We start from the raw sequence: 25,890 nt of genomic DNA on the forward strand, positions 1-25,890 counted from the left end.
GTACCTCTGGTGCAAATTACTGACCTCTGTCATCATTTTAAGTGGGGGAACTTGCACAATCGGTGGCTGACTAAATACTTTTTTGCCCCACTGTATAATGTTGCTTTTAGAAGAATATATATCTATAGAGATATATCTCTATAGATATATCTATATAGATATATTTCAAATATATCTATATAGATATATTTATCAGGGTGACCGTGGTTCAGGGGGTTGGGAAGCTCATCTTGTAACCAGAAGGTTGCCGGTTCGATCCCCAGCTCTGTCTATCTTGGTCGTTGTGTCCTTGGGCAAGACACCGATGGCCGATGGAGCGATATGGCAGCCTTGCTTCTGTCAGTCTGCTCCAAGGCAGCTGTGGCTACAACTGTAGCTTCCCTCCACCATTGTGTGAATGTGAGAGTGAATGAATAGTGGAATTGTTAAGTGCTTTGAGGGTCTCGAAAGGCACTATATAAATGCAATCCGTTATTATTATTATTATTATTATATATCTCTAGATATAGAGATATATAATAATAATAACAGATAATAGATATAAAAACTTAGTCCTCGGAGGAAGCCAGCCCAGCTTTACCCGCCCCGCCCTATGTTCACTACTCCAAAAAAACGAAACAGTTAGCGTTAATTTGAAAGCATGAACTATTAGCACACTGATAAGGAGCCTGTTGATTGTTTTTCTATATAATAAACACCTGAATCCTCTGTCTGTGTTCGTTTAGGAGAGAGAGGATGTCCCTACGGAGATGAGTGGAGCTGAGCCCGGCTGCCAGTACTATGAACAGTTATGCTACAAAAACATGTGGTTTAAAGTGGGAGACTGTGTTTACATTCAGTCTCATGGATTATCAAAACCTAGGGTTGCCAGGTTGGTTGACATATATTATGCTACATTGACACCTTTTGAAATAGGGCCTTATGTGTTGATTGGGGGTGTTTAGATAAGATGGAGTTATTAGCTGTTAGTAACATGACTTCCTGTGCTGGGCTATAGGATAGAGAAGCTGTGGCTACAGAATGGAACTACATTCTTCTTTGGACCCATCTTCATTCACCCTGAGGAAACGGAGCACGAGCCCACGAAGATGTTTTACAAGAGGGAGGTGTTTCTGAGTCATTTGGAGGAGACGCTGCCCATGACTTGTGTCATAGGTATGATTTTGAAAACTTACCAAAGATTTCTTGAGTCAGCTCATTTACTCCTCGTGTAATGCATTTAAATGAATTGTGCACTAAAGAAAAAAATAATTTTGTTTTTCTAGCAGAAAACAAATTGGTTAAATGGCAACCTCATAGACTTGAGAAATAGGTTTAGATAAGACAGACAAAAGTGCATTTCCCAGAAGGCCATTTCGTGTATTAATGTTTAAATGAACATTAAAGCTATAATTTTAAACATTTGAGTCACCTCAGAACAAGTTTTTCATCAGCAGTCTTTCTAATCTTCTATTCTGCCTGTCTGCTCTCCAGGCAAATGTGTAGTGTCTTCCTTTAAGGACTACCTGTCATGCAGACCCACCGAGCTTTCAGAAGACGATGTACTGCTGTGCGAGAGCCGTTACATTGAGAGTGAGAAGATGATGAAAAAGTTCAAGGGTCTGAAACGCTTCTCGTACTCTTCCAAAGTGGTCGAGGATGAGATCTTCTACTTCAGGTCTGTTGGTTAAACAGAGCACTTATTAGGATCATAGATGGTATAAAGGATGGATGTAGCCAACAGGAAGTTGCCAATAAGCTTTTTTTTTTGTGCTTGATATTGAAATTAACTGACTACACCTATATTTAGAAAACAGTCCAACCTTTTGGATCAACTTTAAAACTAACCAAACCTCTGAGCACTGTGTGGGGATTGAACTTACTCTATTTTGCCCCATTCAGTAAAGCTGTTCTTGTAAAACTGGAGCTGATGAGTGAGGGGCGGATCTGATCTCATTGGCTGATCCTCGTTTCTGACACGAATAACGATCATAATGGACTTTATGTTTTACTCAGGATGACCTGAAACTGCACTGGTGAAGTTGCCCCCTGCTGGGAATTGAGTAGAACGTTAGCTTTGAGGCACATGGGCTTCTCTTTTCAGACCTGAAGCCACAGCCATCTTTTATGCTCTCTATGATTCTGATTTAAATTTAACGATTAGCACTGAGGTGCTATGATGTCTGCTTATTTTATTCCATGTAGAAAATTAATAGTGCCACAGAAGGAAGCATCACCAATTTTGGACAAGAAGATAGATGAGCTTGAGGTTAAACTGGCAGATATGGAGGATGCAGATGATGACATGGAAGACATGGATGAGGATGAGGAAGCTCCAGAGACACCTTCTTTGCCTCAGATGCAAACCCCACTTACAAACGACATGGATGTCATGCCATACACACCCTCGCAGGTCTAATTTTTTTAAACCATCTGTTCCTTGTTTGAAAATGTTGATGTTTTTTTTATATATATAAACTTGTGTCTTTGCTTTTCCATTTAGACCACTCCTAAGGTTAAAGGCTTGTCAAAGAAGGAAGGGGCCAAGAGAAAGATCAACATGAGTGGTTATATCCTCTTCAGCAGTGAAATGAGAGCAGTGATAAAAGCTCGTCACCCAGACTTTTCCTTCGGGGAGCTGAGTCGACTGGTAGGCACCGAGTGGAGGAACCTCGAAGCTTCCAAGAAGGCAGAGTATGAAGGTCAGATAAAATAATTAAATGAATACAAATATGAATCTATTTGAACTTGTGCTAGCAAAACCAAAAAAAAATAAAATCACATCTTTGGATGTTTCAGAGCGTGCAGCCAAAATAGTGGAACAGCAAGAGCGTGAGAGGCCACCTCAGAAGCAAGCTTCCCCAAGAGCAGGTACCCCTGTAGGGGCACTGATGGGGGTGGTACCTTCGCCTAGCACTATGGGAATGATAAACCAGACCATGACACCTGTGTCAGGTAACCCCTCTCAGAGACAGCACGAGTGTTTGACAGCAGGAAAAATGAGGCTGGACTGAATTAAAGACAGTAATCCTGTAATTTTCTAACACTTGAAAAGAAGTTTATCTCAAAACGATGTTGTTATTGCAGTTTTTCCTCTTTATTTGCTGCTATTTGTTTGTAGTTTTGTCATCAACCTTCATATTTTATATTGCATGACGTGAATTGCATGAATATTATTTTTTTAACTATGAATGCCTTTTGTTAATATTTCATTTCCCATTCATGCTTGTTTTGCTAACATTCTCAAACCCATATGTATTGTCTGCCCCTTTCACACGAAACCTTCAATATCAACCATCAACTGTGTCTATTTATCTTTGCCGATGACCATGTGCGGCTAGAGGCCAACATTTCTTTTTTTGGAAATGTAATCAGTGCAAGAATGAGCTGACTAAGGTCACTGTGATCTTATCTCAGGAATTCCCATGCTAACAACAACATTTCACACAGTGGTGGAATTTTATCTCCCATACGGTCATCTTTGCCGTTCGGAGCTCACAAATGAGGAAAAAATGTAGTTGCATGAATGGTAGAAAGTCTGCAGACATGCGAAAACTTTTAAATTAACAGCCCTTGTGGTTTAAGGTACTTGTGTGAAAGGGGCCACTGTGTGCAGTAGTAGTGCATGTTATTTTGGTGTCAGCTGCATGTCACTTATGCATGGATATGTTGTCCTCTCCTCACACTTTTCCCAAAGGCATGATGGGAGCTTACGGTCCACCTTACATGCCAATGCAGGGCCCTCATGAGGGTTTGCTGAGTGTGGCCCCAATGCCACCTCACCTTACAGGGGGTCCTCACCTGCCTCCTCACCATCTCCAGCAAGGTATGCCCGGGTACCCTGGCATGCCTCATCAGGGTAAGGGCCACTGTCCTAGCCGCACCTGCTCAGTCACATCCAGTCGTGTCTCTCCTGCTGGAGGGGGTTTACCTGGTCCACAGGCTGCAAAGCCTGATCTACACACTGAGCAGTCAAAGCAGTCTCTTCTAAAGTGCTCTCACATTTCACACTTAAAATATACAAACAAATATATGAAATTCACACATGGAATGCATGCAAAACTGATACCAAACCACTAACGTTCAACTGGTAGTTAAAAAAACTAACATTTCCATGAGTCATTATAAAGCTTAACATAAAATGAACAAAAACAAGAGTTTACCACAGTTACAAAATGCACACAAGCTAAATATTTTCATTTACAACAGGGATGATGGGCACTGGTATGAATGGCATGGCGGGAAGTCCTGCACAAGGAAACTTTATTCAGCAGGTGAGCCTGAGTGCAGAAAAACCCTGGCTGTATAGGTGTTATTTCATATTTCTATATAGTTTATATTGGTGTTTTTAACTGTTCAAGAAAATATGGATTTTGTTTTGTTTCCTGCATAATCAGACATCACCTGCTTCAGTTTTACTTTTTTTTTTGCAAATAATGATAATCATAATGATAATTTAAATTATGCATTCTATGTATCATCTACATACTAACAAAATGTTGTCATTGTGTGACCTTAGCCTGGGATGTTTAGCCCAGGACAGCATGCTCCTCCACCCTACCCTGGACAAGGACAGTTAGGCCAACCCTCACATTTGCAGCCCACCACTCCCATGTTTGTGGCTCCACCACCAAAGACTCAGAGAGTGCTTCACTCAGAGGCCTACCTGAAGTACATAGAGGGCTTAAATTCAGACTCCAGCACTGTTAGCAAGTGGGACCAAGCACTCAAAGGTAGGTTCTTTGTTTTTACTTTTATTTCTAGAAAACTCTCCATCACTGCTTTTTTTTTTTCAGTTGCTTTGTCTTTTTTTTTTTTTTTTAACATTTTTGTATTTTTAAGCTCTGAAGAGTTATTGCAACAACTGTAAAGACTGCATTTTGCTCTGAAGTTTTGTTTTTTTCTTATGTTAAAATTATGTCTAAGTCATTGTCACAAAAATTAAAGCAACATAATAACACCCCTCTGTAAGAGGTTGGAAAACTGAGAGGACCAGATTCCTGTAATACAAAGCAGGATTTCGGCTTGTCTGAGAAACTTGAGGGTTGACACTGGGTTTTCAGTGCAACGAAGGTGGATCACCTCCTACCGGGGTAGAGCGCCATGGTAACTTAGGTTAGGTTCCTGATTAGAGGTCAACATGTATGAAATCAAGAGGGGAGAGAGAGTGGGGAAAGACACGCAGTAAAAACAATATTTAAATTAAAAGTTCAATTATAATTATCAGACTCAGTCATGTCTTAATGAGAAGAGTTGTGATTATAAGTATGGTAACTTCTCTCAGTCCTACATTGCTGCCAGCTTTCCTTCATATGGGTTCAAATGGGCAACATTTAATTAACCGAGCAGTTTTTTTTCCTGTCTTATTGACCAACACACTTAAATGGCACACTTTTAATATGTTAATACTCTCATACAAATGCTTTCATTTTGTATTGTATGTTTAACCTATTCATATTTTTACTATAGTATAACTTTTATAAAGTTCTTTCAACCAAGAAAAAAAAATCAGCTACTCTCCAGTGCTATTTACTGATAAGTGATATTTCTGCTTATCAGTAATTGTAAATGATTACATGCTACCAGTATCAACCCTTTCATGTGTACATTTAGGGGAAATAGCTAAATGATAGCTTCTGATGCACTGTAGATGATGAAATCCACAAATCCTTTTTTTTTTTTTTACATTTTACATTGATGATATTATGAATTGTTCCACCTTTCAAAGATTTGACCTCTTTGGGGAGCTTATTTTAGAGCCAGTCATGTTGCTGACCTCCTTCCAATCAGCCTAATTAGCTCTGAGGCATTCAAGCAGGAGCTTACACAATACTTTTTTTCCCCATATGTGATGCTGGCCTTACATGATAGGAATATATTTCTAAAATGTTGACTGTGTTGCCTTAATTTTTGCATTAAGCCCAAATTGTCATTTCCCAGCATGTTTACCAGTTTGAGTGTGTGCATATCTTTGTTTTTGTTTGCTTTCAAAGGCAATAGTGAACATTATTTGCCTTTTGAATAATCACACTTTCCATTAACAGCGCAAAGGCGAGATTCTCACCTGACCAAAGAACAAGAGAGTCGGCTGCCAGCTCACTGGCTGAAGAGCAAAGGAGCCCACACCACCATGGTGGATGCACTGTGGCGTCTGCGTGACCTGATGTTAAGAGACTCTCTGAACATCTGTCAGGCTCACAACCTGTAACCTGTTGAACTTACAGACCACTCTGCTCAGTCACTGCTCTTATCCTCAAGTCACAGAGTTTAGCTTGTAGACCCTAGAAGTAATATTTTATAGTGAATCATGAGCAATTTTATATTTATTAGCTAACAGTTAATTGTGTGCTGCATTTCATTTTTTTTATACCATTTGGATGAATAGTTCTGCTAAACCTGTGATTTTTGGCTTACTGGTGCAAATAAATTTGTCAATACCCCAAATAGACTGTGTCCTCTTTTTGTTGATGGTGTTTTTTTTGTTTTTTTTTTAATGTGATTGACCTCATAACATGTTTGTTTTACTCCTTTGTGCTTCACAAGCCTCTCGGTCCTGAATGATAATATTTGAGATCGTGGAAGTACTTCCTCCTAGTCGATGTCACTTCCTGCAGAGTGAAGCGAGATAGTGCCATTCTCTTTAGTGTTTGCCCTGTCTTCCCAATGTCCACCTCCTCACCGCTCGCATTTCGATATCAAAATAACGCACTGTGATTCTCCAAACTGGCCATTAACAAAAGCAAACGACCGTAAATCAGCGTGTCATATGGAGTAACTAAAAACCGCACAGAAGGAGCGACGAGGTGAGCTTTACTTTGTGCTCAGACTTTGTCGGCGTTAGCTAGCTAGCGGTGACACCGGGTGCTCCCAGACTCGCTTTGAATTAAACACAAGATGTTTCCTCCCCTTTTTTCTGATGTATTAATTTAATAAACAAATGTCAAGTGCTGTTGTCAGTGAGTTGTGGGCGTTGTCTTGCTGTTCTCAGCACCTGTTCAGCAACGAGTCTTGTTTTTTTGCAAAGATTGTCCTATCATGTCCACCCCTGCCTTTCGTAGCGAATATGCTAGTTAGCGAGCATGTTTCCCCTGTAAAGCTTGTACATCCACCCGGCGGCCTGATTTTAATTAGGAATTAGCTGCCAGTAGCTTGTGCTGCTCACAGCTAGTCAAATCATTGACGAATATACAGGTCCAGAAAGCCTACCAGACAGTAATCGTGGTTGTTTGCAAGCGGCTGTATCAGCTAACCACCTAGCCTCAGTTTTTCGTGTTGTAAATCGAGCTAATAGTAAACATTTTTTCTTAAACAAATTAGTTATTATTAGTATTATTTTTGTATTTAACCATGCTTAGCATGAGATGCAGGTTACAGTCGTTGCTTGTAAATGGTGGTTCTGCTCTATCACAGTTAGTAAAGGCTCCCAGGGCCCCTTTGACAGCACGGACCCTCCCAGCTGTGGTTTGAATGAGAACAAAAAGTGATTTGAGTTTTTATCAGCAGCATCCTTACTGTGAGATCAAGGCAGCGAAAATGCTGTTAATAAACATTACTGTGCTGTATTATTATAGGCACTATATGGCTACGGTGTTCCCTTGGTCACTTGGCAGATTATCACTTTTTGGCACAAAAAGTGATTTCCAGTGATACCATGCGTTTTTGTTTCCCATGTTTCCAGACCTTTTTGGCCATTTAAAATACCTTTAAATAACTATTTTTATATTTCTTGAAGTTTCTGGTGTCCTCTTGGCCAGATTACTCTTAAAAAGCCATTTTTGTTTTGTCAATGAAACTTTTTAACTTGTTAAAAATGGATATATAATAGCCATAAACTGATTCTACCATGTGATAGGAATGTTGTTTGTGGCTCAAGATAACTTGATATCATTCATGAGGGATACATTTGACATATGTTTTACACAGTATAGGCCAACAAGTTATTTTTAGCAGTTTAAATACAGCCAATCGCTTTTTGGCAAAGGCTGTTAATCCGTTTTGGGCACAACACTGTTCTTATAGGCTGATTGATAAAGTTATCTCCCCAGTATAGACAAACTGGGTGACCTGTGCTGGGACCAACACATATTACTGTTTCTGTCCTGCTTTTCTTTAAATTGGCAAATTGTCTGTAGTGCTCAAATGAACACAAAATTTGTATTTAACTACCAGAGTGATATTTTTTTTTCATGCTATGCTGTCAAATGTCTGTTACTTACAATGAAATGTAGTTATACCCTTAAACCACCTTAAATGGGTTTCATATTGTTATGCAGATGATATCTGATTGTACATTTCTTTTTCTTCACCTCACAATGTTCCAAAAATATCTATCCTTCATGACTTTAATGATGCCACAAAGCACTGCATGGCTGCTGATTACATTTTAGTTATTACTGGAAGTAACCATTGAAGCTCTTCTGAACTGAGCAGTTTGTGTCATATTTCAGGCGTACTTATGGAACAAAATGACTGTGCGTGTTTGGCAGAAGTCGGTGCAGGTGGTCTCTACCTGGGCAGCTACCGAAACTATTCTTAAGGCCCCAAGATCACATCTTTATTGATATATACAGAGATTCAAAACTTGTCATTAATGGTACAGGGAAAGTTTTCAAATGATGTCTTTATGGGGAAAGTATTAATAGTCTTGTGCGATCCTGCTTTTTTAATTTTGGTGATCACTTTCAGAGATGTGCATTATCAAATGCCTGCTTACATTCGTGAACTCTTTCGTCCTTATATAACGTGCAGATAATTCAAGTCTTTCTGCTCGACACCTATTGCCAGACTAAAAAAAGAGAGACTGTGCTTTCAAACTTGCAGCTTCAAACTATGGAATGCACTACCATTACATTTGAGATCTGTGGACTGTATTGAAACATTAGTTTGAATCAAAAGAAAACACATTCTTCTACATCTTGAATAAAAAGAAAAATTGTTTTGTAAAAAAGCCAGGCTTTCTTCATTGCATTCCTGACTGATTGAATGTGCTAGAAAGAACATTTTGTTTTTGGCAACTGCAAAATGCAGAAAAATAAATAGTAAATTCACATAGTGCTGTTTACTTTTTTAGTGTAGCTGATAATATTAGGTTGACTTAAGCTTAGTGTAGAGCAGTGCTGATTGACTGCTGGACGGTGCTACTCTTGGTTCCCTTGTCTGTTTTTGTTGCACTTGTAAGTAAATTGTTCAGGTGTTTAAGTCTTTGTTTAACAGTCCTGCAATTGACACCTTTTATCTTTGACTTCTAGGATTTCTGCTCTTGTGAAGGTTTTGATGCTGCTTTATTTTTTTCAAAATGAAGATTTTCTTATATTCTAGTTATTTATTATTTGAAAACTTATGTCCTCTTTTTCCAGGTAGACCCTACATTCAGATCACCTCAATCAGCAGTCCTCCCCCACTGTAAATTTATATTCTTGACCTCATCTTACTGTTAACTTAGCTATAGCAGCGAGGATGTCTCAGCTCCAGTTTCAGTGTCCAGCTAGCCCCATGCCCGCTGCTTCTGCCCCCCTGCAGCCACAGCCTAGCTACAGCATCCCTTGTGCCTCAGGCACCCTACCGTCAGAGAGCGCCAGCCAGCCCATCAGGAGCTCCGCTCTCCCCGCAGGGTCAGCCACTCCCTACAATAGCACCACAGGTAGGTTTTCTGATTTTGTTTGGTCAAAAAGCTTGCTTATCGGTGATGGCATTTAAATTAATTAGTTTGGGATTTATTGTTTAGTTTTTATGATCGCATTATGCATCTCACACCCCTTTTATTACAATGTTTTGTTAAAAAATTTGTTAGAACCTGGAATGCTTTTGCCAGATAGTATGTGTATGAGATTGTGAGACTTTATGATGGTTCCTGTAGATAGTTATAAAGAGAATTTTGGATCTTTCTTTTCCATAAACAGTATCTAACATGGCAAACCCTAAAGAGAAGACCCCTATGTGTTTGGTGAATGAGTTAGCCCGTTTTAACAAGATTCAACCTGAATATAAGCTGCTTTGTGAGCAAGGGCCAGCTCACTCAAAGGTACGAGTTGCTCACATCATTTTATTATTACTGTTGTCCTGTTCTGCTGCAACTTTATGCTAATGATGGAGAATCAATTTTAGATTTTCTCAGTGAGGCTCACGCTGGGAGATCAGCATTGGGAGGCAGAGGGGACCAGTATCAAGAAAGCTCAGCATTCCGCTGCTGCATCAGCCCTCGCTGAGACTACACTCCCTAAACCCACTGTGAGGACACCCCGCAGCACAGGAAAGCACCAAGGTACGCTCTTCCCACTGGTTTTATTGTATTCTCTTTTCTAATTGTTGCTAACACCTTGTAAAATAGAAGTATTGAATTCATTTTTGGTTTTTTTTTGTTTATCTCAAAGCAGATGGCATGACGCATATTACAGAGCTGAGTGCACTATGCATCAAACTTGGTAAAAAGCCTCTCTATAAACCCATCGACGCATATACGGGGATGAGACCACCAAACTTCAACTATAATGTGCGGGCTCCAGGGCCTTACCAGCGCTCTATGCAACAGTGAGTTTGCATCATTTAGAAATCTGAGCAGAAATCTTATTGTCTCTCTCTCTTTTTTTGAGGAAATGGGGGGAAATGGGTTGTATTTAACTTCAATTGTCATCCAGGTACTACTACCCATTTCCTCCTGTGGGACCAATGTTATATCATGTGGAGCTTTCTATTGGAGGCCAGCAGTTTTTTGGGAAAGGACGAACGCGGCAGTTAGCCAAACACGATGCTGCTGCCAAGGCCTTGAAAGTACTGCAGAAGGAGCCAATACTGCAACAGTTGCCAGTGGTGAGGAAAGAAGCCCACACTCGGCATCTGTGATATTTATTGCTTCTGGGTTTTTTTTGTCGTTGTTGTTTGTTTTGTTTTTTTTAAAACATGTCTTCTTTTTTTGACAGGTGAATGGAGAGCCCGAGGAGGAGAACCTGAACAAATCAGAAATCAGTCAAGTCTTTGAAATTGCACTTAAACGCAACTTACCTGTCAGCTTTGAGGTTTAAATGGATTTTATTTATCATTTAGGGGGGGATTTATGTCATTCACCAATTTGTACTCCACTGCATGTTCCTTCTGCCCATAATCTATTGAGTTTAATAGAATAAATGCTCCCCTACATCAGGTGTTTCCACTTTTGCTTTCCAGGTTTTAAAAGAAGAGGGCCCTCCACACATGAAGACTTTTGTAGTGCGTGTTACAGTTGGCGAGTTCACAGGAGAGGGCGAGGGAAAAAGTAAAAAGATTGCAAAGAAGCTAGCAGCAGCAGCTGTGCTGGGAGAGTTGAAGAGACTACCCCATATACCCAGTGTAGAAAAGACGCAGCCCCGCATCAAAAAGAAAACCAAATCTATCATCAAGGTAGTTTTGCAAGTTTTATACTAGAGTTGGGATAGTGATTACACACCTAACGGCTTCCTTAAGCAATCATTAACCTGTCGTGCCAACAGCTGCAGACCAGTCCAGAATATGGACAGGGAATGAATCCCATCAGCCGCTTGGCTCAGATCCAGCAGGCCAAGAAGGAGAAGGAGCCGGAGTATAGCATGGTGACAGAGAGAGGGCTGCCACGGCGCAGGGAGTTTGTCATGCAGGTGAGTCAACTGCAGCCGAGGCATGCTGGCAGCAGCACTTATGCAACATCTGTCTCTGCTTTCCTCTGTCTCCGCTTGTTAATTTCTCATTTCGTTCATCTTTTCCATCTGTTTATTCTGGTCCAGGTTACTGTGTGTGGGCAGTCTGCAGAGGGAATGGGACCCAGCAAGAAGGTGGCCAAGAGGAACGCAGCAGAGAAAATGCTGGAGCTCTTGGGGTATAAAGTGCCTCAGCCTCAACCCCCAAAACCGGCACTCAAAACTGATGAAAAGGTACTGCTTAGACCTTCTCAGGAAAGTCTCATAAATAAGTTAGGTGGCCAATGTTTATATTATATTTATATAGTAAAATTGTTGTTATATTTAGACCCCAGTGAAAAAGCCAGGTGATGGGCGCAAAGTGACGTTCTACGAACCTGGTTCTGTAGAGGAGGGGACACTGGGTAAGACTTGATGGGAAAATAAAAAAGTATTAACAATCATGAAGAAAATCATTAACCTTGGAGCCTTTTGTTCAAAAGGTTCCAAGGAGGAGGACTTCCGCCTGCCTTACCTGAGCCACCAGCAGCTGCCTGCAGGGATCCTGCCCATGATGCCTGAGGTGGCACAAGCAGTTGGGGCCTGCCAAGGATCCCAGGCCAAGGACTACAGTCGAAGTATACCCAACCCAGGCAAGACCACAATCACTGCCATGATTGCCAACGAGCTGCTTTACGCTGGGACATCACTGACTGCAGAGACTATCCTGAAGACTAAAAATAACATGAATCAACTGCCCCACGGCCCCCTAACCAGGCCCTCGGAACAGCTCGGCTATCTGGCATCTGTGCAGGGCCTACAGGTAAACGATGGGTTTGACTTTCATGAGCTTAATTATTCAGTTTGAATTGTATAAATTGTTTTTTATGGTACAAATTAGTATAAATAATTTAAAATGTATCATCTGCTTGCAGGTGGAATACAAGGATTTTCCCAAAAACAATAAGAATGAGTTTGTGTCACTGATTAACTGCTCCTCCCAGCCACCGCTCATCAGTCATGGGATTGGGAAAGATGTAGAATCCTGTCATGATATGGTGAGTATTTATTTCAGAAACTACAGATTTAACACTCATTGACGCCCTTTGTGAGTGAGCCACAATAGTGATGAGGGAAATATATTTTCAGTGATGGGGGGTATAGTCAGCTGTTGATGTATAATAATCATTTGTTAAATATTTATTTCGTGAGAGTGGAAGAGGGAGCTTTCAAAGGTAATACGGGTTTCTTTCTCAGTGTGCAAGTCCCGAGCCCTTGCTGCTAACAGAAAAACACGTTTAATAATTCCTAACTTTATCCCAGCAACTTTCCATGAAGAGGATTTGGAATAAATCTTGTGTGGAGTCGTGCAAGTGTGACCAAAAGGCACACGATTGCTGTTAATGTCATGATGACACATTACAAAGGCTTTAGGCCAGCCGTTTCCAAAATAGGGGCTGTATAAGCCAGCTGCTTCATGCACTCCCATTCCTTTTTGTTGCTTCTTCCAAGACAGTAAGACTTCCAAGACTCATACTTTTCAGGTTACAGCTCAGATAACGCATACTGTTGCTTATTTTTTTAGGCTGCACTGAACATATTGAAGTTGCTCTCAGAGTTGGACCAGCAGTCAAACGAAAGGACAGGAAATGGACCAGTTTCTGGGTAAGCTATGAGAAACACTGCCTTTCAACTTGTAAAACATTTACATTTTCATTGCTATTACGTCTTTAAAAACCTCATTTTCTCTTGTTCCAGTCAGGAAAGAGTTGAATAAAACCTTCAGACAAATGCAGCTGTACAAAATCTGATGAATCACATACAGTGATGTCAGTTTGCATAGATGTCTGTTAGATCTGAAAAGTAAAAATGAGAGTGAAAAGAGGTTTCGGCGGTGTAGTGTTATAGAGAAGGGAACTTTACCCATATCTACATATTGGACTAACAATATAACACACCTGAGTGTGTTATATTGAGTTGCAATAAGTTGAGTTGCATTGTAGATGATGTGAGATTGAAGTTTGAGATGGCACGAGAATACATCCTTGGGGTTCGTGTATTTAGATTGTTCAAGGAGGAAGAGTGTGTGTGGGATGGTTCAAAAAAAAAAGAAGAAGAAAATCTGGACGTCTGATGCTTTTTTTATGCTAATAGTGACACTAAACAGTGGTTGGAGATGCAACCAAAGATTATGTGTGATGAACTTGTGACCTTGTTACCTTAGAAATGATTGGTTTGAAACCCAGGACCAGGTTTGAGCCACTTGTTAGTCAGCTGCTGTCTTCAAAGCAATTTTGGTGTGTGAGTATGGAGTCAGTCTGCGATCAGTTTTCAGTTGAACAGGGTCAAGCTGGCAATTACATGCAATCTGTCTGTGATAATACAATATTAACTGTGATAAATTGGTGAAAATGGAAAATGTTTGCAACTCTATCCCTTTATACATGCATAGAAATTGACATTAACTGTCTATATTCAGCCCGAACCTTATAAATTTGAAATAGAAATGCAGAAATTACTTGGATGGGGATTTAAATGCAAACTTACATAGACGCTCAGCAACTTTGCTTTTAGATCAGAGTATAACCAGAATACACCAACTGGCAAGTAGTTAAGTCCAGTCGGTGCAGACTGACTCTGATTGCAACATGTTAGCAATCTTTCTATGTTTTTAAATTAGGCTTTGGTGACAAATAACAAATAATACATCTCTCTGAGAGTGACCACAGTCAAAATCACACCACAAATTTTTGGAGACAGGTTGCCTCTCATCAGGCAACCTGTGCCGATACCCTCTGATCGAAAGTGGTGCCGCAACTGCTAGTTGTGCAGCAAATGCAAGTCACAAAGAGGTTTCTGTCTTTTATTGTGTTACTGAGCTTATGAGGGGTGTAGAAAGAAGTAAACGCCACATCTTGTTAGATGTTAAATGATGCGGGGCTCTGTAAACACAACAGAATAGTCACATGTAAATTCTTCCATGTTATTTTTAAAAATGAAGTGAATATATTCCACTTCAATAAACACTTGTGTATGGAGACAAAAAAAAAGAGTGTTATGTGAGAGCTCAGCTAAGTTAATAATTTTTTATTTTCCGCAGGTGTGGCAAACAAGAAATTGAAGGGGACTTGCACATCAAACAGGCTAACTCAAGCACATTGGCACAGACCCTGGATGGCACTGTTTAGATTATGAGGTTTGGTTGTAAAAGCACTAGAGAAAACTCAGACACTGTGTTCTTAGTCAGATTTAGACGGCTACAGGAAACTTTGGACTCTGTAGACTCTAAACCATCACTGTTCATATTCACCGTTACAAAATGTTCACAGTTAAACAAGATTAATAGGAAAAATAGACTATCCTCCTTGATGTTGTTTAATTGTACACATTATTTTTCTGTTGCTTTGTAGGAAAAAAAAAAGTAGCTGCATCCTAGCCAATCAATTGGGAGGAGGGGTGCTTGATAAGGGGAGGAGAAAAAGGAAGAAGTGATTTACTGTGAACTCTTTATTTTGCATAGAACTTGTTTACTCTTTGTGAGAACTGCTAACTCTTGTTTTTAAGTGTTTTACGTTCATTAAAGAATATTCTCAATATGGTTTAGATCTTTGTCTAGGGTGCAGCTGGCAAACCTCTGATTTTCCTAGAGTGCTTTATATCAACAACCACAAGTGAAGTGTTATCAACATTACCATGTAGGGCTGGGAAGAATCTGTGACTAAATGTAGCGTGTTGTAATGTGATCTTGTCGAATCTGTGTGTGGCAGGGATGTTTCCCTGTTGCACCAGTTTCCTTGAAAATCCCTTTTCCTCCCTTATGTCAAACTCTCCCTACTCTTTCTGCTCCCCATGGTAATTAAATGTGCTTACATGCACAAAACTAAGATTTGCCATTTTGTCTCTTTCTTTGTAATGTATAGAGGTGTGCTCGATTATGATTTTGCACTGATGTTGGCCAATTTAAGAGTTGTTACAGATATACTAACTCTTTAATCTCCTTCTAAATCTTCTAAATGCTAAATCTTGTGAATCTCTTGGCAGATTGCATATTTTGGTGATTCATTTTTTTTGATGTTTAAAAAAATGTAAATAAAGCCCCTGCAGCAAGCACGCACAGAGTGAACATTTCATAAACTGGTATCAAGGGGGTATATATTGTCTAATATGCCCTGATTGGACAGTTTATTTAGGTAGAACATAAAATTGACTCAATATTCAACTGTTTATGATACTGTCAACAGCATCTGCAGCAAATAACTATTTCGTAGCAAGTTGTTTACTGAAAAAGAGAAAATATCCAGTAAGGGGCAGTTTTCTGGGTGAAAAAGCCTTTTTGATACCAGAGGTCAGGTGAAAATGGCCAGACTTCTCGGAGCTGATAGGCCAGCGGAAGTAACTCAAATAACCACATGCAGATGATCACGTCTGAACATATTGCCTGAAAGTTGATTCTGTTCATGACAACAGAGCGTTTTCAGTCAGAGGAGCGTTTAATCACTCATCCAAATGACATCTTGAGTCCCAGCTGACTGCAGGTTTCCCAAACCTTATAAACAGTGCATTTGCATAATGACCAAAACTAGCACCATTGCATAACAATGAGCCATGGGCTTAGTTTCATGATTGTTAATATGCAAATCAAGAAACTAAGCTTGTGCAAATAAGTTCTCGGCAACCTGTACGCTGCTGAGACTGAAGAAGTCACTTGGATGACTGATGAAACATTTGCTCCATTGAAAACGCTGGATCGCTCTGCATGCGTCAAAGACACCTCTGAATACACAGCACATGGAGCACTGAAGCAGATGGGCTACGACAACAGAAGACTAAGACACTATGAGCAGGAAACTGAGGTTACAATAAACATGGGCTCACAAATATTGGACAATAGAAAATTGGAAAAACATTGCAGGTCTGATGAGCCTCGATTCCTGCTGCAGTATTCACATGGTGGGGTGAGAATTTGAAGTAAACGACATGAACGCGTAGATCAACCCTGTCATGTGTTAACAGTTCAGTATGTTGCTGTTGTAAAGCTGTGGGGAATTCTTCTTGGCACACTTTGGGCCCTTGAGCATTGTTTAACCTTTGGGATTCGGTGGAGCTGGAGATTGGCATCATGGACGTGCAGCTGACAAATCTGCACCAACTGTGTGATGCAAACATGCCAATATGGACCAAAATCCATGTTTCCAGCACCTTGTTGAATTTAATTTGTGCCATAAAAAGTGAGGGTGGTTCTTAAGACATAAACAGGGTACCAACACAGTACTAACAGCATGTCACTCAGGTAGTGGCTTTGAAAACCTATTCTGTAATTAAAGTTTCGCCCCCTCTTTCATAACCATATTCAAGGTAGCTTGCTAACATTTTTATAGAAAATACTTAAAATTGCTTTTATTGCATCTTTAATGTCCCATTCAGTGGTTGAAGGTATCATTACAGTAAATCTATATCTGAATAAATATTGATTCTGCTAATTGAATTCAGGGTTCGTTTTACAGTATTTACTTTAACAGTCCTATTAATTGTTTGTTGCGTTATAACCAAATATTTGCTTCATAAAAACAAATGTCTGAATCTTCTCATCCAAGACTTTTCAGTTCTTCTTCCTTGAGTGCACAAACAAGAGCTCATTCTGGGAATTATGACCAGAGACATTTACAACACCACATTGTGCTGCAGGAAATGTTTCATCGTTAGTCATACTCGTTCACTTGCATAAAATTAGAGAATGTTTGTCCAGTGACTGTGATTAGTATTGCTAATCTCACAAGACAGAAGTGTCACTTCTGTCTTGTGAGATTAGCAATACTTTTTAGCCTTCTTCTGCTACATAAACTACACGTGCACTCATACATGCATGATCTGCAAGTGCAGTTTGTCCAGAATTTTCCACTCAAAAGTCCATATTAGCATTCAGTCAGTGGAGCTAAGCATCTTTTTTCTAGAAGGGACAGTTCTTATTCTGACAATTCTGATTCTGATTACATATTTTTATATGTAAGTCATACATCATAAATACTAGACACATTATTATTAAAGTTATTATTCTTGGTCTACATAGAGAAAGATTAATAAAATTCCCCTTTTGCTGTGTTACTTACTTTTTCATGCTTACAGTTTATGATCTTTACAGGAAAACAATGCACCAGACGCGTCACTTGCTGTGTTCTAACAGCATTTGTAGGTGTTGTTTTAGGTCATTTTATTATATGTGAATATAACAGAGTATAGAGGATTGCATAACAGCTATTAAAGAAGCTTTCCCATTTGGATCAGTGTAGGATTTAATCACTGTTTGGGCATTTCACAGATTTATGGTGAAAACATTTCAAGGGCACTTTACATTTCATATGAGCATTATTGAAATCTTCTTGGAGGCTGATGACTACTTGGCTGAGTTGTCATCCAGTACAGACTTCCAAATGATCAGCCTGAAAATGTAAAGTCTGTTTTATTATATCCATTTGACTGACTCATGGCTGCAGATGGACAATTTGGCCTGTTGTTCACAAAACCCACATTTTTTTCTTTCTTTTTTTTTGTCCTGTCTGATGTATTGTGGACCCTTTGAAATACCTTTGAAGGTATTGTTAACATTTGTACTCCTAAAGTTGTTTCTTTGTGTAAAAATGTATGACTAGGCGACTGCAACAGAGCCATTTGTCACTTGTTTTTTCGTGGTTTCAATAAAGGGGTACATGCACTTGTCAGAACCCATGAAGCGATAAGCGGTCACGTTAGATTCCCATGGCAACAACCTGAAAAAGAACAAAGACAGTAGAAGCTTAAATACTGTAATCAGCTGTTGAAAATGGATAGAAAAGGACATTTTCGAAAAGCATTCATCTTTATTTAGTATCTGGAAAATGTGAAGGTTGTGAGACTCACGCCCTGAAAAGAACAGGCAGGTAGGTGAGGCGAGGGATACACACTAATGGCTGGTTTACCAGGATGGCGTTCATAGCCTGCTCAACACAATACTGGGGCTCCAGAGGGGGCAGGAGCAGTTCCACTTCCTCCCTAACATCAAGGAACATTTAAAATGTCAAGCAACATGAAACATTAGCAATAGACTCATACATAGGTTGTGTCATTGAGTATTTGAGGACATTTTTTTGTCCTGTTAAGAGCAAAATTGGATTTATTTCTATGATGGACCCTCAAAGAATGATCAGTCTGTATGTGTATGTGAGTGAGGTGTATTCAGGTCTACAGACTAAACTCTCCTTGTTTGTGTCTAAACTATGACACTCAAAAGAAATTTAGAGTTAGGAGTAAACATGTTAGGATTGTCAGTGACACAGTTTTCATAATTTTTCACATGGCAAGCTACAACTGAAATACCTTTAATTTTTAATAACCAATTAAATTCTCAGTTCAATTCAATTTTCAGTTCAAATGAGTTCCGTTTTATTTATATAGCACCAAATCACAATACCTTTTACCTTTATATTCTAAGGTAAAGACCTTACAGTAATACAAAGAAAACAGGGAAAACCCCAACAATCATATGGTCTCCTATGAGCAAGCGCTTTGGCAACAATGGGAAGGAAAAACTCCCTTTTAACAGGAAGAAACCTCCAGCAGAACCAGGATCAGCGAGTGCCGCGGCCGGTTGGGGGTGAGTGGATGAAGACAGTACACAGACATGCTTTGAGATTAACAGTAACTAATAATTAGATCAAAATTTAGCTCTTGCTGAGGGTGATGAATTGTTCATACTTTCTAGGGAACTCTATATTTTCTTTGTTGTAGTCTTCGACACAGATGGATAGAGATAAACCTAAAAAAATAAACCTGTGTGTGTTTTATCTTATTTTAATGTTCCTGAGTGTACCAAACTGTTGAGTTGGCCTGTGATGGATTTTTGTTTTGTTTTTAATTTCTCTTTTACTTGTTCACATATATAGCTTCTAGATTCAAAATACTACCTCGAGGGTCAACGCTAGACCTTTTACCATCTAATTAATGGGAAAAAAGGAAAAGAAATAAATAATTACAGAAAAATAGCCTTGTTGTCTTCAGTGATATGAAAATAGGGGACTCTGGATAAAAATGGCAGTAATTCCTCAACAGTTAATGCAATGTTTTAGTTAAATGCCTTGATTTAAGGTTGAGTCTGCACTCTTGTCACATCGTCACTGTTTCATGAAAGAGAGCCAAATTTATGAAAATTGTTTCACTCACCATAGTTTTTGGACCTTAACTGTATATGATTATTATGTTGGCATACCTTATCTTGCAGCCTTCAAACATGCCCGTGTCCACGATGTAGGGACACACAAGGATTGTCTTCACTCCTTCTACCTCCTCAGACAGCAGCTCGTGGGCCAGAGACTCATGGAAGCCCACTGCAGCAAACTTGCTGGCACAGTAATCCTACCACAAAGAAAATCTATCCATCAGAGCTTATTCACGCTGCTTTTAAAGATGCTGAATATTCATTATTTGTGATTTGCCAGCCCTGCTTTGACTGCCAGTGCCGTTATATGCATTTTAATGTGTTACTTGATTTTGGGACTTTGTGAGAGAACAGTGTAAAACACAATAATAAAGCTGCCATATTCTTATTAGTTATATTCTCATATAGACTTATTGTAGCGGTATTTCTCCTGCATTGGTTCACCTCCACACAAGCTGTGCTGAAGAGACCGAGGACGCTGGCAATGGTCACGATGTGTCCGTGATTCTGGGCCTTCATTTGGGGGAGGAAAGCCTTCACTGTCTGAGGCCCACACATCGGAACAACCAGACAAACATGCATTGTCATAGCAGCAAAATGGAATGAGGCAACAAACTGTGCAGTGTTGTTAAATGTGACTTAAATACTGTTCGATGTGTAGGTTATTGTGTGTAGCTTACGTTGCACAAGCACCTCGTTAATAAGAGGATTGACGTCAAAGTTGCTAGTCCATAGGGTGAATGGGATAATGCTCTTGACGCAAAGCAATTTTACATTTCAAGTGTCCCTCAGCGTTTGCACAATAACATGCTCTGTGTACAGCCGACTGTAAAAAGATTATCCAGTATGAAATCCAAAAGAAAGAATTCCAGCTCTCTGATTCTTAGTCGGTAAAAGTTACTGGCCAAAGATGTGCTATGATTTGATTGTGTAATGCGTATTGTCTGTGATGTGCTGCTAAACCGTTCTGCCTTTTGTTCCAGCTTTTGACATTTTCACAGCTGATTAACTTTCAGCATTTATCTTCTGGATGTGCATGGTTAGTGACCTTGATTGATTTCTGATCAGTAGTTTGCAATGATAGTTGCATATTTAGACAGGAACACATTTTCTTTTGACCATACTCATAAAAAACACAGTATTGCTCTGGATAATCAAGTTAGAAAAAAGAAAAGAAAAGAAGCTATGGTAAGCCCCAAAGCTTAGCATCTAAAATTTTGTGATACACTGGCATCTACAAGTATATCCAGCTAACAAGAAAGTTGGAAAGATGAAGTAAATCTGGACTGTTAAACCACTCAAATAAGAAGCTTCATTGCTTCTGTCAGGGGTAGACATTTGTTCTATCACAAGTAAGAGAAATAAGACACTGCAGACCAACTCAGGAAGGTTTAAAGACGTGCGCACCGGTGAATGTCCCTGAGAAGACACACACACCGATTGCAGGCTTGCTTGCTTTATTTATAGGGCAAAGCAGGTTACATAGTACTTCCTCTTCTGTGAGAAGTCGAAGAGAGGTTAGACGTTAGCTCAGCGCTTATCTGACCTTACACACATACACTGAAAATAACAATGCAGAAGTATATCATGCTTATCTGACATCACACACACTGAAGTAAGGAATGCATCATGTTCTCTTTAACAATAAGCTCGGTTATGTGAAAATATATGAACACTTGAATATAAGACACACTTGATTATATTGTATTATGTAAAAAATCTTCTTACAGCTTCAGATGTGACTGGGGAGATGTCTTCTATACATTTGATTTTAAACATTGAGTTCTTACCCAGAACAGAGCATGACAGTTGACTTTCATAGTCCTCTCAATCAGCTCATCAGGACAGTCTAGGATGCGCTTCCCAGCCACCACTCCAGCATTGTTCACTAGTATTGTAACGTCCCGGCCGAGGTCCTTTCTCATAAGCTCTGCGTTGCGGTACACGTCTTCCCGGCTGGTTAAGTCCACTGCGTAGGTGTACGCCTTTCCCCCCATCTCATGCACCAGCTTGGCTGTCTGCTCATTGGAATTGCTATTAATGTCCCACAGCACCACTTCTGCCCCATGCTTGGTAAATTCCAGAGCAAAGAGACGGCCCAGGCCACCGCCTGATCCGGTTATGAGCACCAGCTCGCCATCAATGGGCTTGGTGCGTGGACGCAAGATAACCCGCAAAGAATTTCTCAGGATGAAGTAAATGACATCCAGCAGCATCATCTGGAGGTCCATTAGAAAGATCATTTTGGTTTGTTTGTTTTTTTGTTGTTTTTTTTACCCTACAGAAGCTCAGACTTTACCCCTGTTACCTGAAAAGGTGTATTTTCCTACCTGTCCTACAACCAAGCTGGTGCTTTCCTCCTCCTGTGACCCTCAGTCTTCAACTGTGGCTAAATACTCTCCTCCCAGATTAGAGGAAATAACTTGAGCTCCTAAGCTGTAAATGTATGAATTATTATAGATGAAAAATGTGGACCAACAGCTTTGCAGCGAGTTCAGGTTTAACCTTTTAAAGTTCACAGCTGACAAATACTAACAGATGCACCTCAGTAAATACTTTGAATACTGTATGTAAAATATCTTTTTTTTAATGTATGCATACAGTAACATTGGCTGAAAGTGAGAGGTGGTGAGGCACTGCTTTAAATGATGGAGACAAATTATTAAATGGATAATAGGGACAGGTGATTTTTCATCATTAGTTCACATTAATACAGAGCTCCATTAATATAGCTTTCAGGCAAAGTGATCAGTAATTAAATTGTATCCTAATAAATATTTGTGATGGGGAAACAAGAAGCTCGGTTAATGAACTTTTCAGTTCCACCTGTACCTGAGTCAAGCAACCCGAAAGATTAGTGCGGCGTAGTTAGCATTTTTGAAATAATACAGATTTAGTCAAACAAGAAAGAAGAGCTTACTGAAAGTCCAGGAACATATTCTAAACCCTCTAAACTCCCACAGATCTTAGACAAAAGGACAGCAGTGGCTCTGAGGGTTAGTTACAGTTACCTCGCAAGATAGATCTTAATTTGGTTCAGTGAAGGGATACGATTCAGTGATAAGATTTGGTCCCAGCTCTACAGCTGCTCAGTAGAGCAGCAAGAATCATATTAAATGAGAACATAAGGAGATTATGTCTATGAACTATAAATCTCTGCACTCTTACTTATATCCCATGAAGCCTGCTTGCTGTGTATCACGTTCTTGTTTTCTAGGTGAGCAGTGCAAGCCTTGTTTACTTTCAGCATTGGCATGTGAGCCACTTTTATCAACCAATAGCCATTTTAACCCATTTCTTGTCATTTTTTTATAGGTAATGTTAATATATGTATTTTTATAGGATTTACAAAGAACATTTACTTACCATGAGGCAATGCATATCCCACAGCAGTGCTTTAGTTGTGATGGATGACCCCAGTTTGAATCTATGCATAATTTGCTCTCATATTGAAATGTCAATTAAAGAGGTGGTGGGGGGTAAATTATGAAACAAAATTAAGGTAAGATAAAATCCATGTGCATGTGTTTCTACATCAAATTCTTTTTTAAACAGCAAATCTGCTTTTTAAGCTGGTACTAGTTTGTGTCTAAAAAGCATTTAACATGTTAAATTCTGTCAAGTGTGCTGATTTAGCAATACAGAGCTGTGTATCATTGCTTGCTTCCTCTGGTGGACATGTATGGATAACGATACATTTTCTAACAGTATTCAGCATCCTTACTGTTGTGAGCCATTTAAAACTGGGCTGTTTCAATATTTTGTGAACTGCAAATAAACCTTTGAATATAATATATTTTAGCACAAACTGAGTAAAGCAGATTTTGTTCCCTGTTGTGAAATGGAGACAAATATAATGAAGTAATAACCGGTTGGCATGGACAGGATGAATGACCATAACAAGCAAAACCTGTTTCACGGGTTTCTCCATGCTGACGTTAGACAGGTTGAGTCAAGTCAGTATATTTACAGAGCACATGTCAAAACCGGAAATGATGACCAGTCGGGTTTTTACAGGGTGGCAACATTGAGATGTTGTTTATTTCATTCATAATTACTATCCTAATAAGTAGAGTAATATAAAAATCACTATGAAAATAATTTATTAATAATTTATTAAAATGATCAGAGCAAAGTACTTTCCTCCTTTGTGATTTCTTATTTTTTTGCATATTTATCACACTTAGATCTTTCACACCAAACCAATTTAATATTAGACAAAGATAACTGGAATAAACACAAAATGCTGTTTTTAAATGATGATTTAATTTATTACGAGAAAAAAGATATCCAAGCCTACCTGGATTGTGGCCGACCTACAAAAAATGACCTCCAAGAGCACATTAGTTTAATTTTAAATGGATTTTTTATGCTAAAAAAAATCTCCAATGTGTAAGAATTAAAACAATTCTGCAAAGAAGAGTGGGCCAAAATTCCCTCACAGTGATGTAAAAGACTCATTGACAGCTATTGGAAACACTTGACTGTAGTTCTTGCTGCAATGACCATTTAATAGGTTTAGGGAGCAAATGGTTTTCCACATAGAGCCAGGTAGGTTTGAATAGCTTTTTCCCCTATAACAAATAAAATAATCATTTAAAAACTGCATTTTGTTTTCACTCATGTTATCTTCGTCTCATATTATTAATTGTTTGATTACTCGAAACATCTAAATGTGATAACTAAGCCAAAAAAAGTGAAAAAAAAAATCAAGAAGGGAGCAAACGCTTTTTCACAGCACTGTGTCAATAAAATCCTAAACTAACTGGAGAAATTGTAACTGACTGAAATCTGCTCTTGTTCCCAAATGGATATCATTTCCTCTTATTTCATTGTGAATCTGACCTTTTGGTCTGAGAAGCATTCTTTAGAAAATAAAACATATTCTTTTGAAAATCTTTTAGTTCTGTAATGTGTGTTTTTTATGACATGCATTGCAACGATAATAATACTTATTTGGCCTGGTGCTGTACTCTGCGAGAGTTGTCTCTCTGTTTACTCGAGCAGCAAATAAATGAGGTCATACCTCTGAGAGCTCTGGAGTTTTATGGATACATATAGAGGAAGTTAGAGTCAAGAAAAGAAGAAAAATGAGCCACGCTGTCATGTCTTTGTTTTTCATTACGTTTCCTGTTTCAGTGCAGGGCGAGTCTTAAAGTTGTGGGGTTGTGATTACAACCAATATTTCATGTCCACACATTACCCCTTCCTTCTTCTCTCGCTGTAGCAGCAAATTGGAAATCTGAGTTTAACGATAAGAAGTCTGACAGGACAATAGTCCTACTTTGCGCTACCCGAGTGAATAACAGCGACTGGCCTTTTTTCAAAGTCATTCAAAGTATTGCATAGTACATTAAACTTTTTAAATTTGTTGCTGTGTTGGGTGGAGTTGTGATGTCATTTCCCATAAACACTGTGTGTCACTGATTTTTCTCTTCAAGCGTATTTATTTCTCGTATGCCAAGTGGGTTGTCCTAATGGAGGTCTGAGATGCATCGGCCAGGATCCATCATGAATTAGTACAGGATGGAGATCTGACCGATTATACTACTGTGATCACCTCAGACTGTTGCCAGGACTTTCAAACTGCATCTCCAGGTAGGTATTTTTCAAAAGAGGAATATTATTTTCTCAGTATTTATGAGACTAATGTCTAAATTTTAGGGTTTGTGAATGTTTTACATTATTACAAAGCCAGAAGGCAATGAAGTGTCTGACCCCAGTACATTATGGTGTGCAGTACATAGTACTGTGTATCCAAAAATCACCTTTATGTGCCTGTTTCATTTATAATGTTTGGATTTTATGACACTCAAATTGCAACTTGACCTGCAGATGCACGATTCTCTAAATACACTCGTTTTGGTCTTTGCCGCTTTCAGCAATATACTCTTTACCTCAGCAGTGTCCCGTGTGCCGAGTGAGTAGACAGAGTGGTCAGGCTGTGCTGAGGTCTGCAGAAGGAGCAGGACGATCCTGTAGGAGCCACTCAGTTTATGCAATCCCTGTCCCAGTTTTGAGAAGGGCACTTTCTGTGCAGAGTGCTGTTCCAAGCAAGGACACTGTAAAAACCTACTTTAGTACAAGTGTGTGTGTGTG

General features: G+C 39.3%; 3 protein-coding genes across 10 annotated transcripts in view; 2 read left to right on the top strand and 1 right to left on the bottom strand.

Moving 5' to 3' along the window:
* Positions 1-6,421, top strand: part of LOC102204824 (protein polybromo-1-like) — a 16,086-nt gene extending 9,665 nt beyond the window's left edge. For 2 of the 7 annotated variants that reach the window (XM_013908624.1, XM_005724490.1), the window contains exons 21-30: positions 726-871; positions 998-1,155; positions 1,474-1,657; positions 2,185-2,392; positions 2,483-2,681; positions 2,779-2,934; positions 3,677-3,838; positions 4,189-4,253; positions 4,499-4,712; positions 6,024-6,421. In XM_013908624.1, the coding sequence (XP_013764078.1) occupies positions 726-871; positions 998-1,155; positions 1,474-1,657; positions 2,185-2,392; positions 2,483-2,681; positions 2,779-2,934; positions 3,677-3,838; positions 4,189-4,253; positions 4,499-4,712; positions 6,024-6,187 (1,656 nt within the window). In that variant the 3' untranslated portion in view covers positions 6,188-6,421. The remainder of the gene's footprint in view (positions 1-725; positions 872-997; positions 1,156-1,473; positions 1,658-2,184; positions 2,393-2,482; positions 2,682-2,778; positions 2,935-3,676; positions 3,839-4,188; positions 4,254-4,498; positions 4,713-6,023) is intronic. The other 5 variants (XM_013908626.1, XM_013908627.1, XM_013908625.1 and 2 more) reach the window with 4 other exon arrangements.
* A 149-nt stretch (positions 6,422-6,570) lies between these two features.
* On the top strand, positions 6,571-15,487 carry stau1 (staufen double-stranded RNA binding protein 1). Its single transcript, XM_005724494.2, has 15 exons — positions 6,571-6,782; positions 9,336-9,619; positions 9,879-10,000; positions 10,084-10,240; positions 10,350-10,506; positions 10,614-10,785; positions 10,896-10,991; positions 11,140-11,352; positions 11,442-11,585; positions 11,712-11,858; positions 11,953-12,028; positions 12,107-12,426; positions 12,539-12,661; positions 13,189-13,268; positions 14,704-15,487. Exons 2-15 carry the CDS (start codon positions 9,436-9,438, stop codon positions 14,789-14,791), a joined length of 2,079 nt encoding a protein of 692 aa, XP_005724551.1. The 5' UTR covers positions 6,571-6,782; positions 9,336-9,435; the 3' UTR covers positions 14,792-15,487.
* A 2,499-nt stretch (positions 15,488-17,986) lies between these two features.
* rdh20 (retinol dehydrogenase 20) lies at positions 17,987-22,034 on the bottom strand. Of its 2 annotated transcripts, XM_005724495.1 has the most exons (5): positions 21,582-22,034; positions 20,236-20,334; positions 19,843-19,988; positions 18,498-18,629; positions 17,987-18,367 (listed from the first exon to the last, which is right to left on the bottom strand). In XM_005724495.1, the coding sequence occupies exons 1-5, from the start codon at positions 22,032-22,034 to the stop codon at positions 18,247-18,249; spliced, it is 951 nt and encodes a 316-aa protein (XP_005724552.1). In that variant the 3' UTR covers positions 17,987-18,246. The 2 variants fall into 2 exon arrangements, with proteins under 2 accessions (XP_005724552.1, XP_005724553.1); XM_005724496.1 differs by lacking the exon at positions 20,236-20,334.
* Positions 22,035-25,890: the final 3,856 nt, after the last annotated feature.

The sequence above is a fragment of the Pundamilia nyererei genome, unplaced genomic scaffold, assembly GCF_000239375.1.
Source record: "Pundamilia nyererei isolate P.nyererei 1_Seehausen unplaced genomic scaffold, PunNye1.0 scaffold00012, whole genome shotgun sequence".
Lineage (NCBI taxonomy): Eukaryota > Metazoa > Chordata > Actinopteri > Cichliformes > Cichlidae > Pundamilia > Pundamilia nyererei.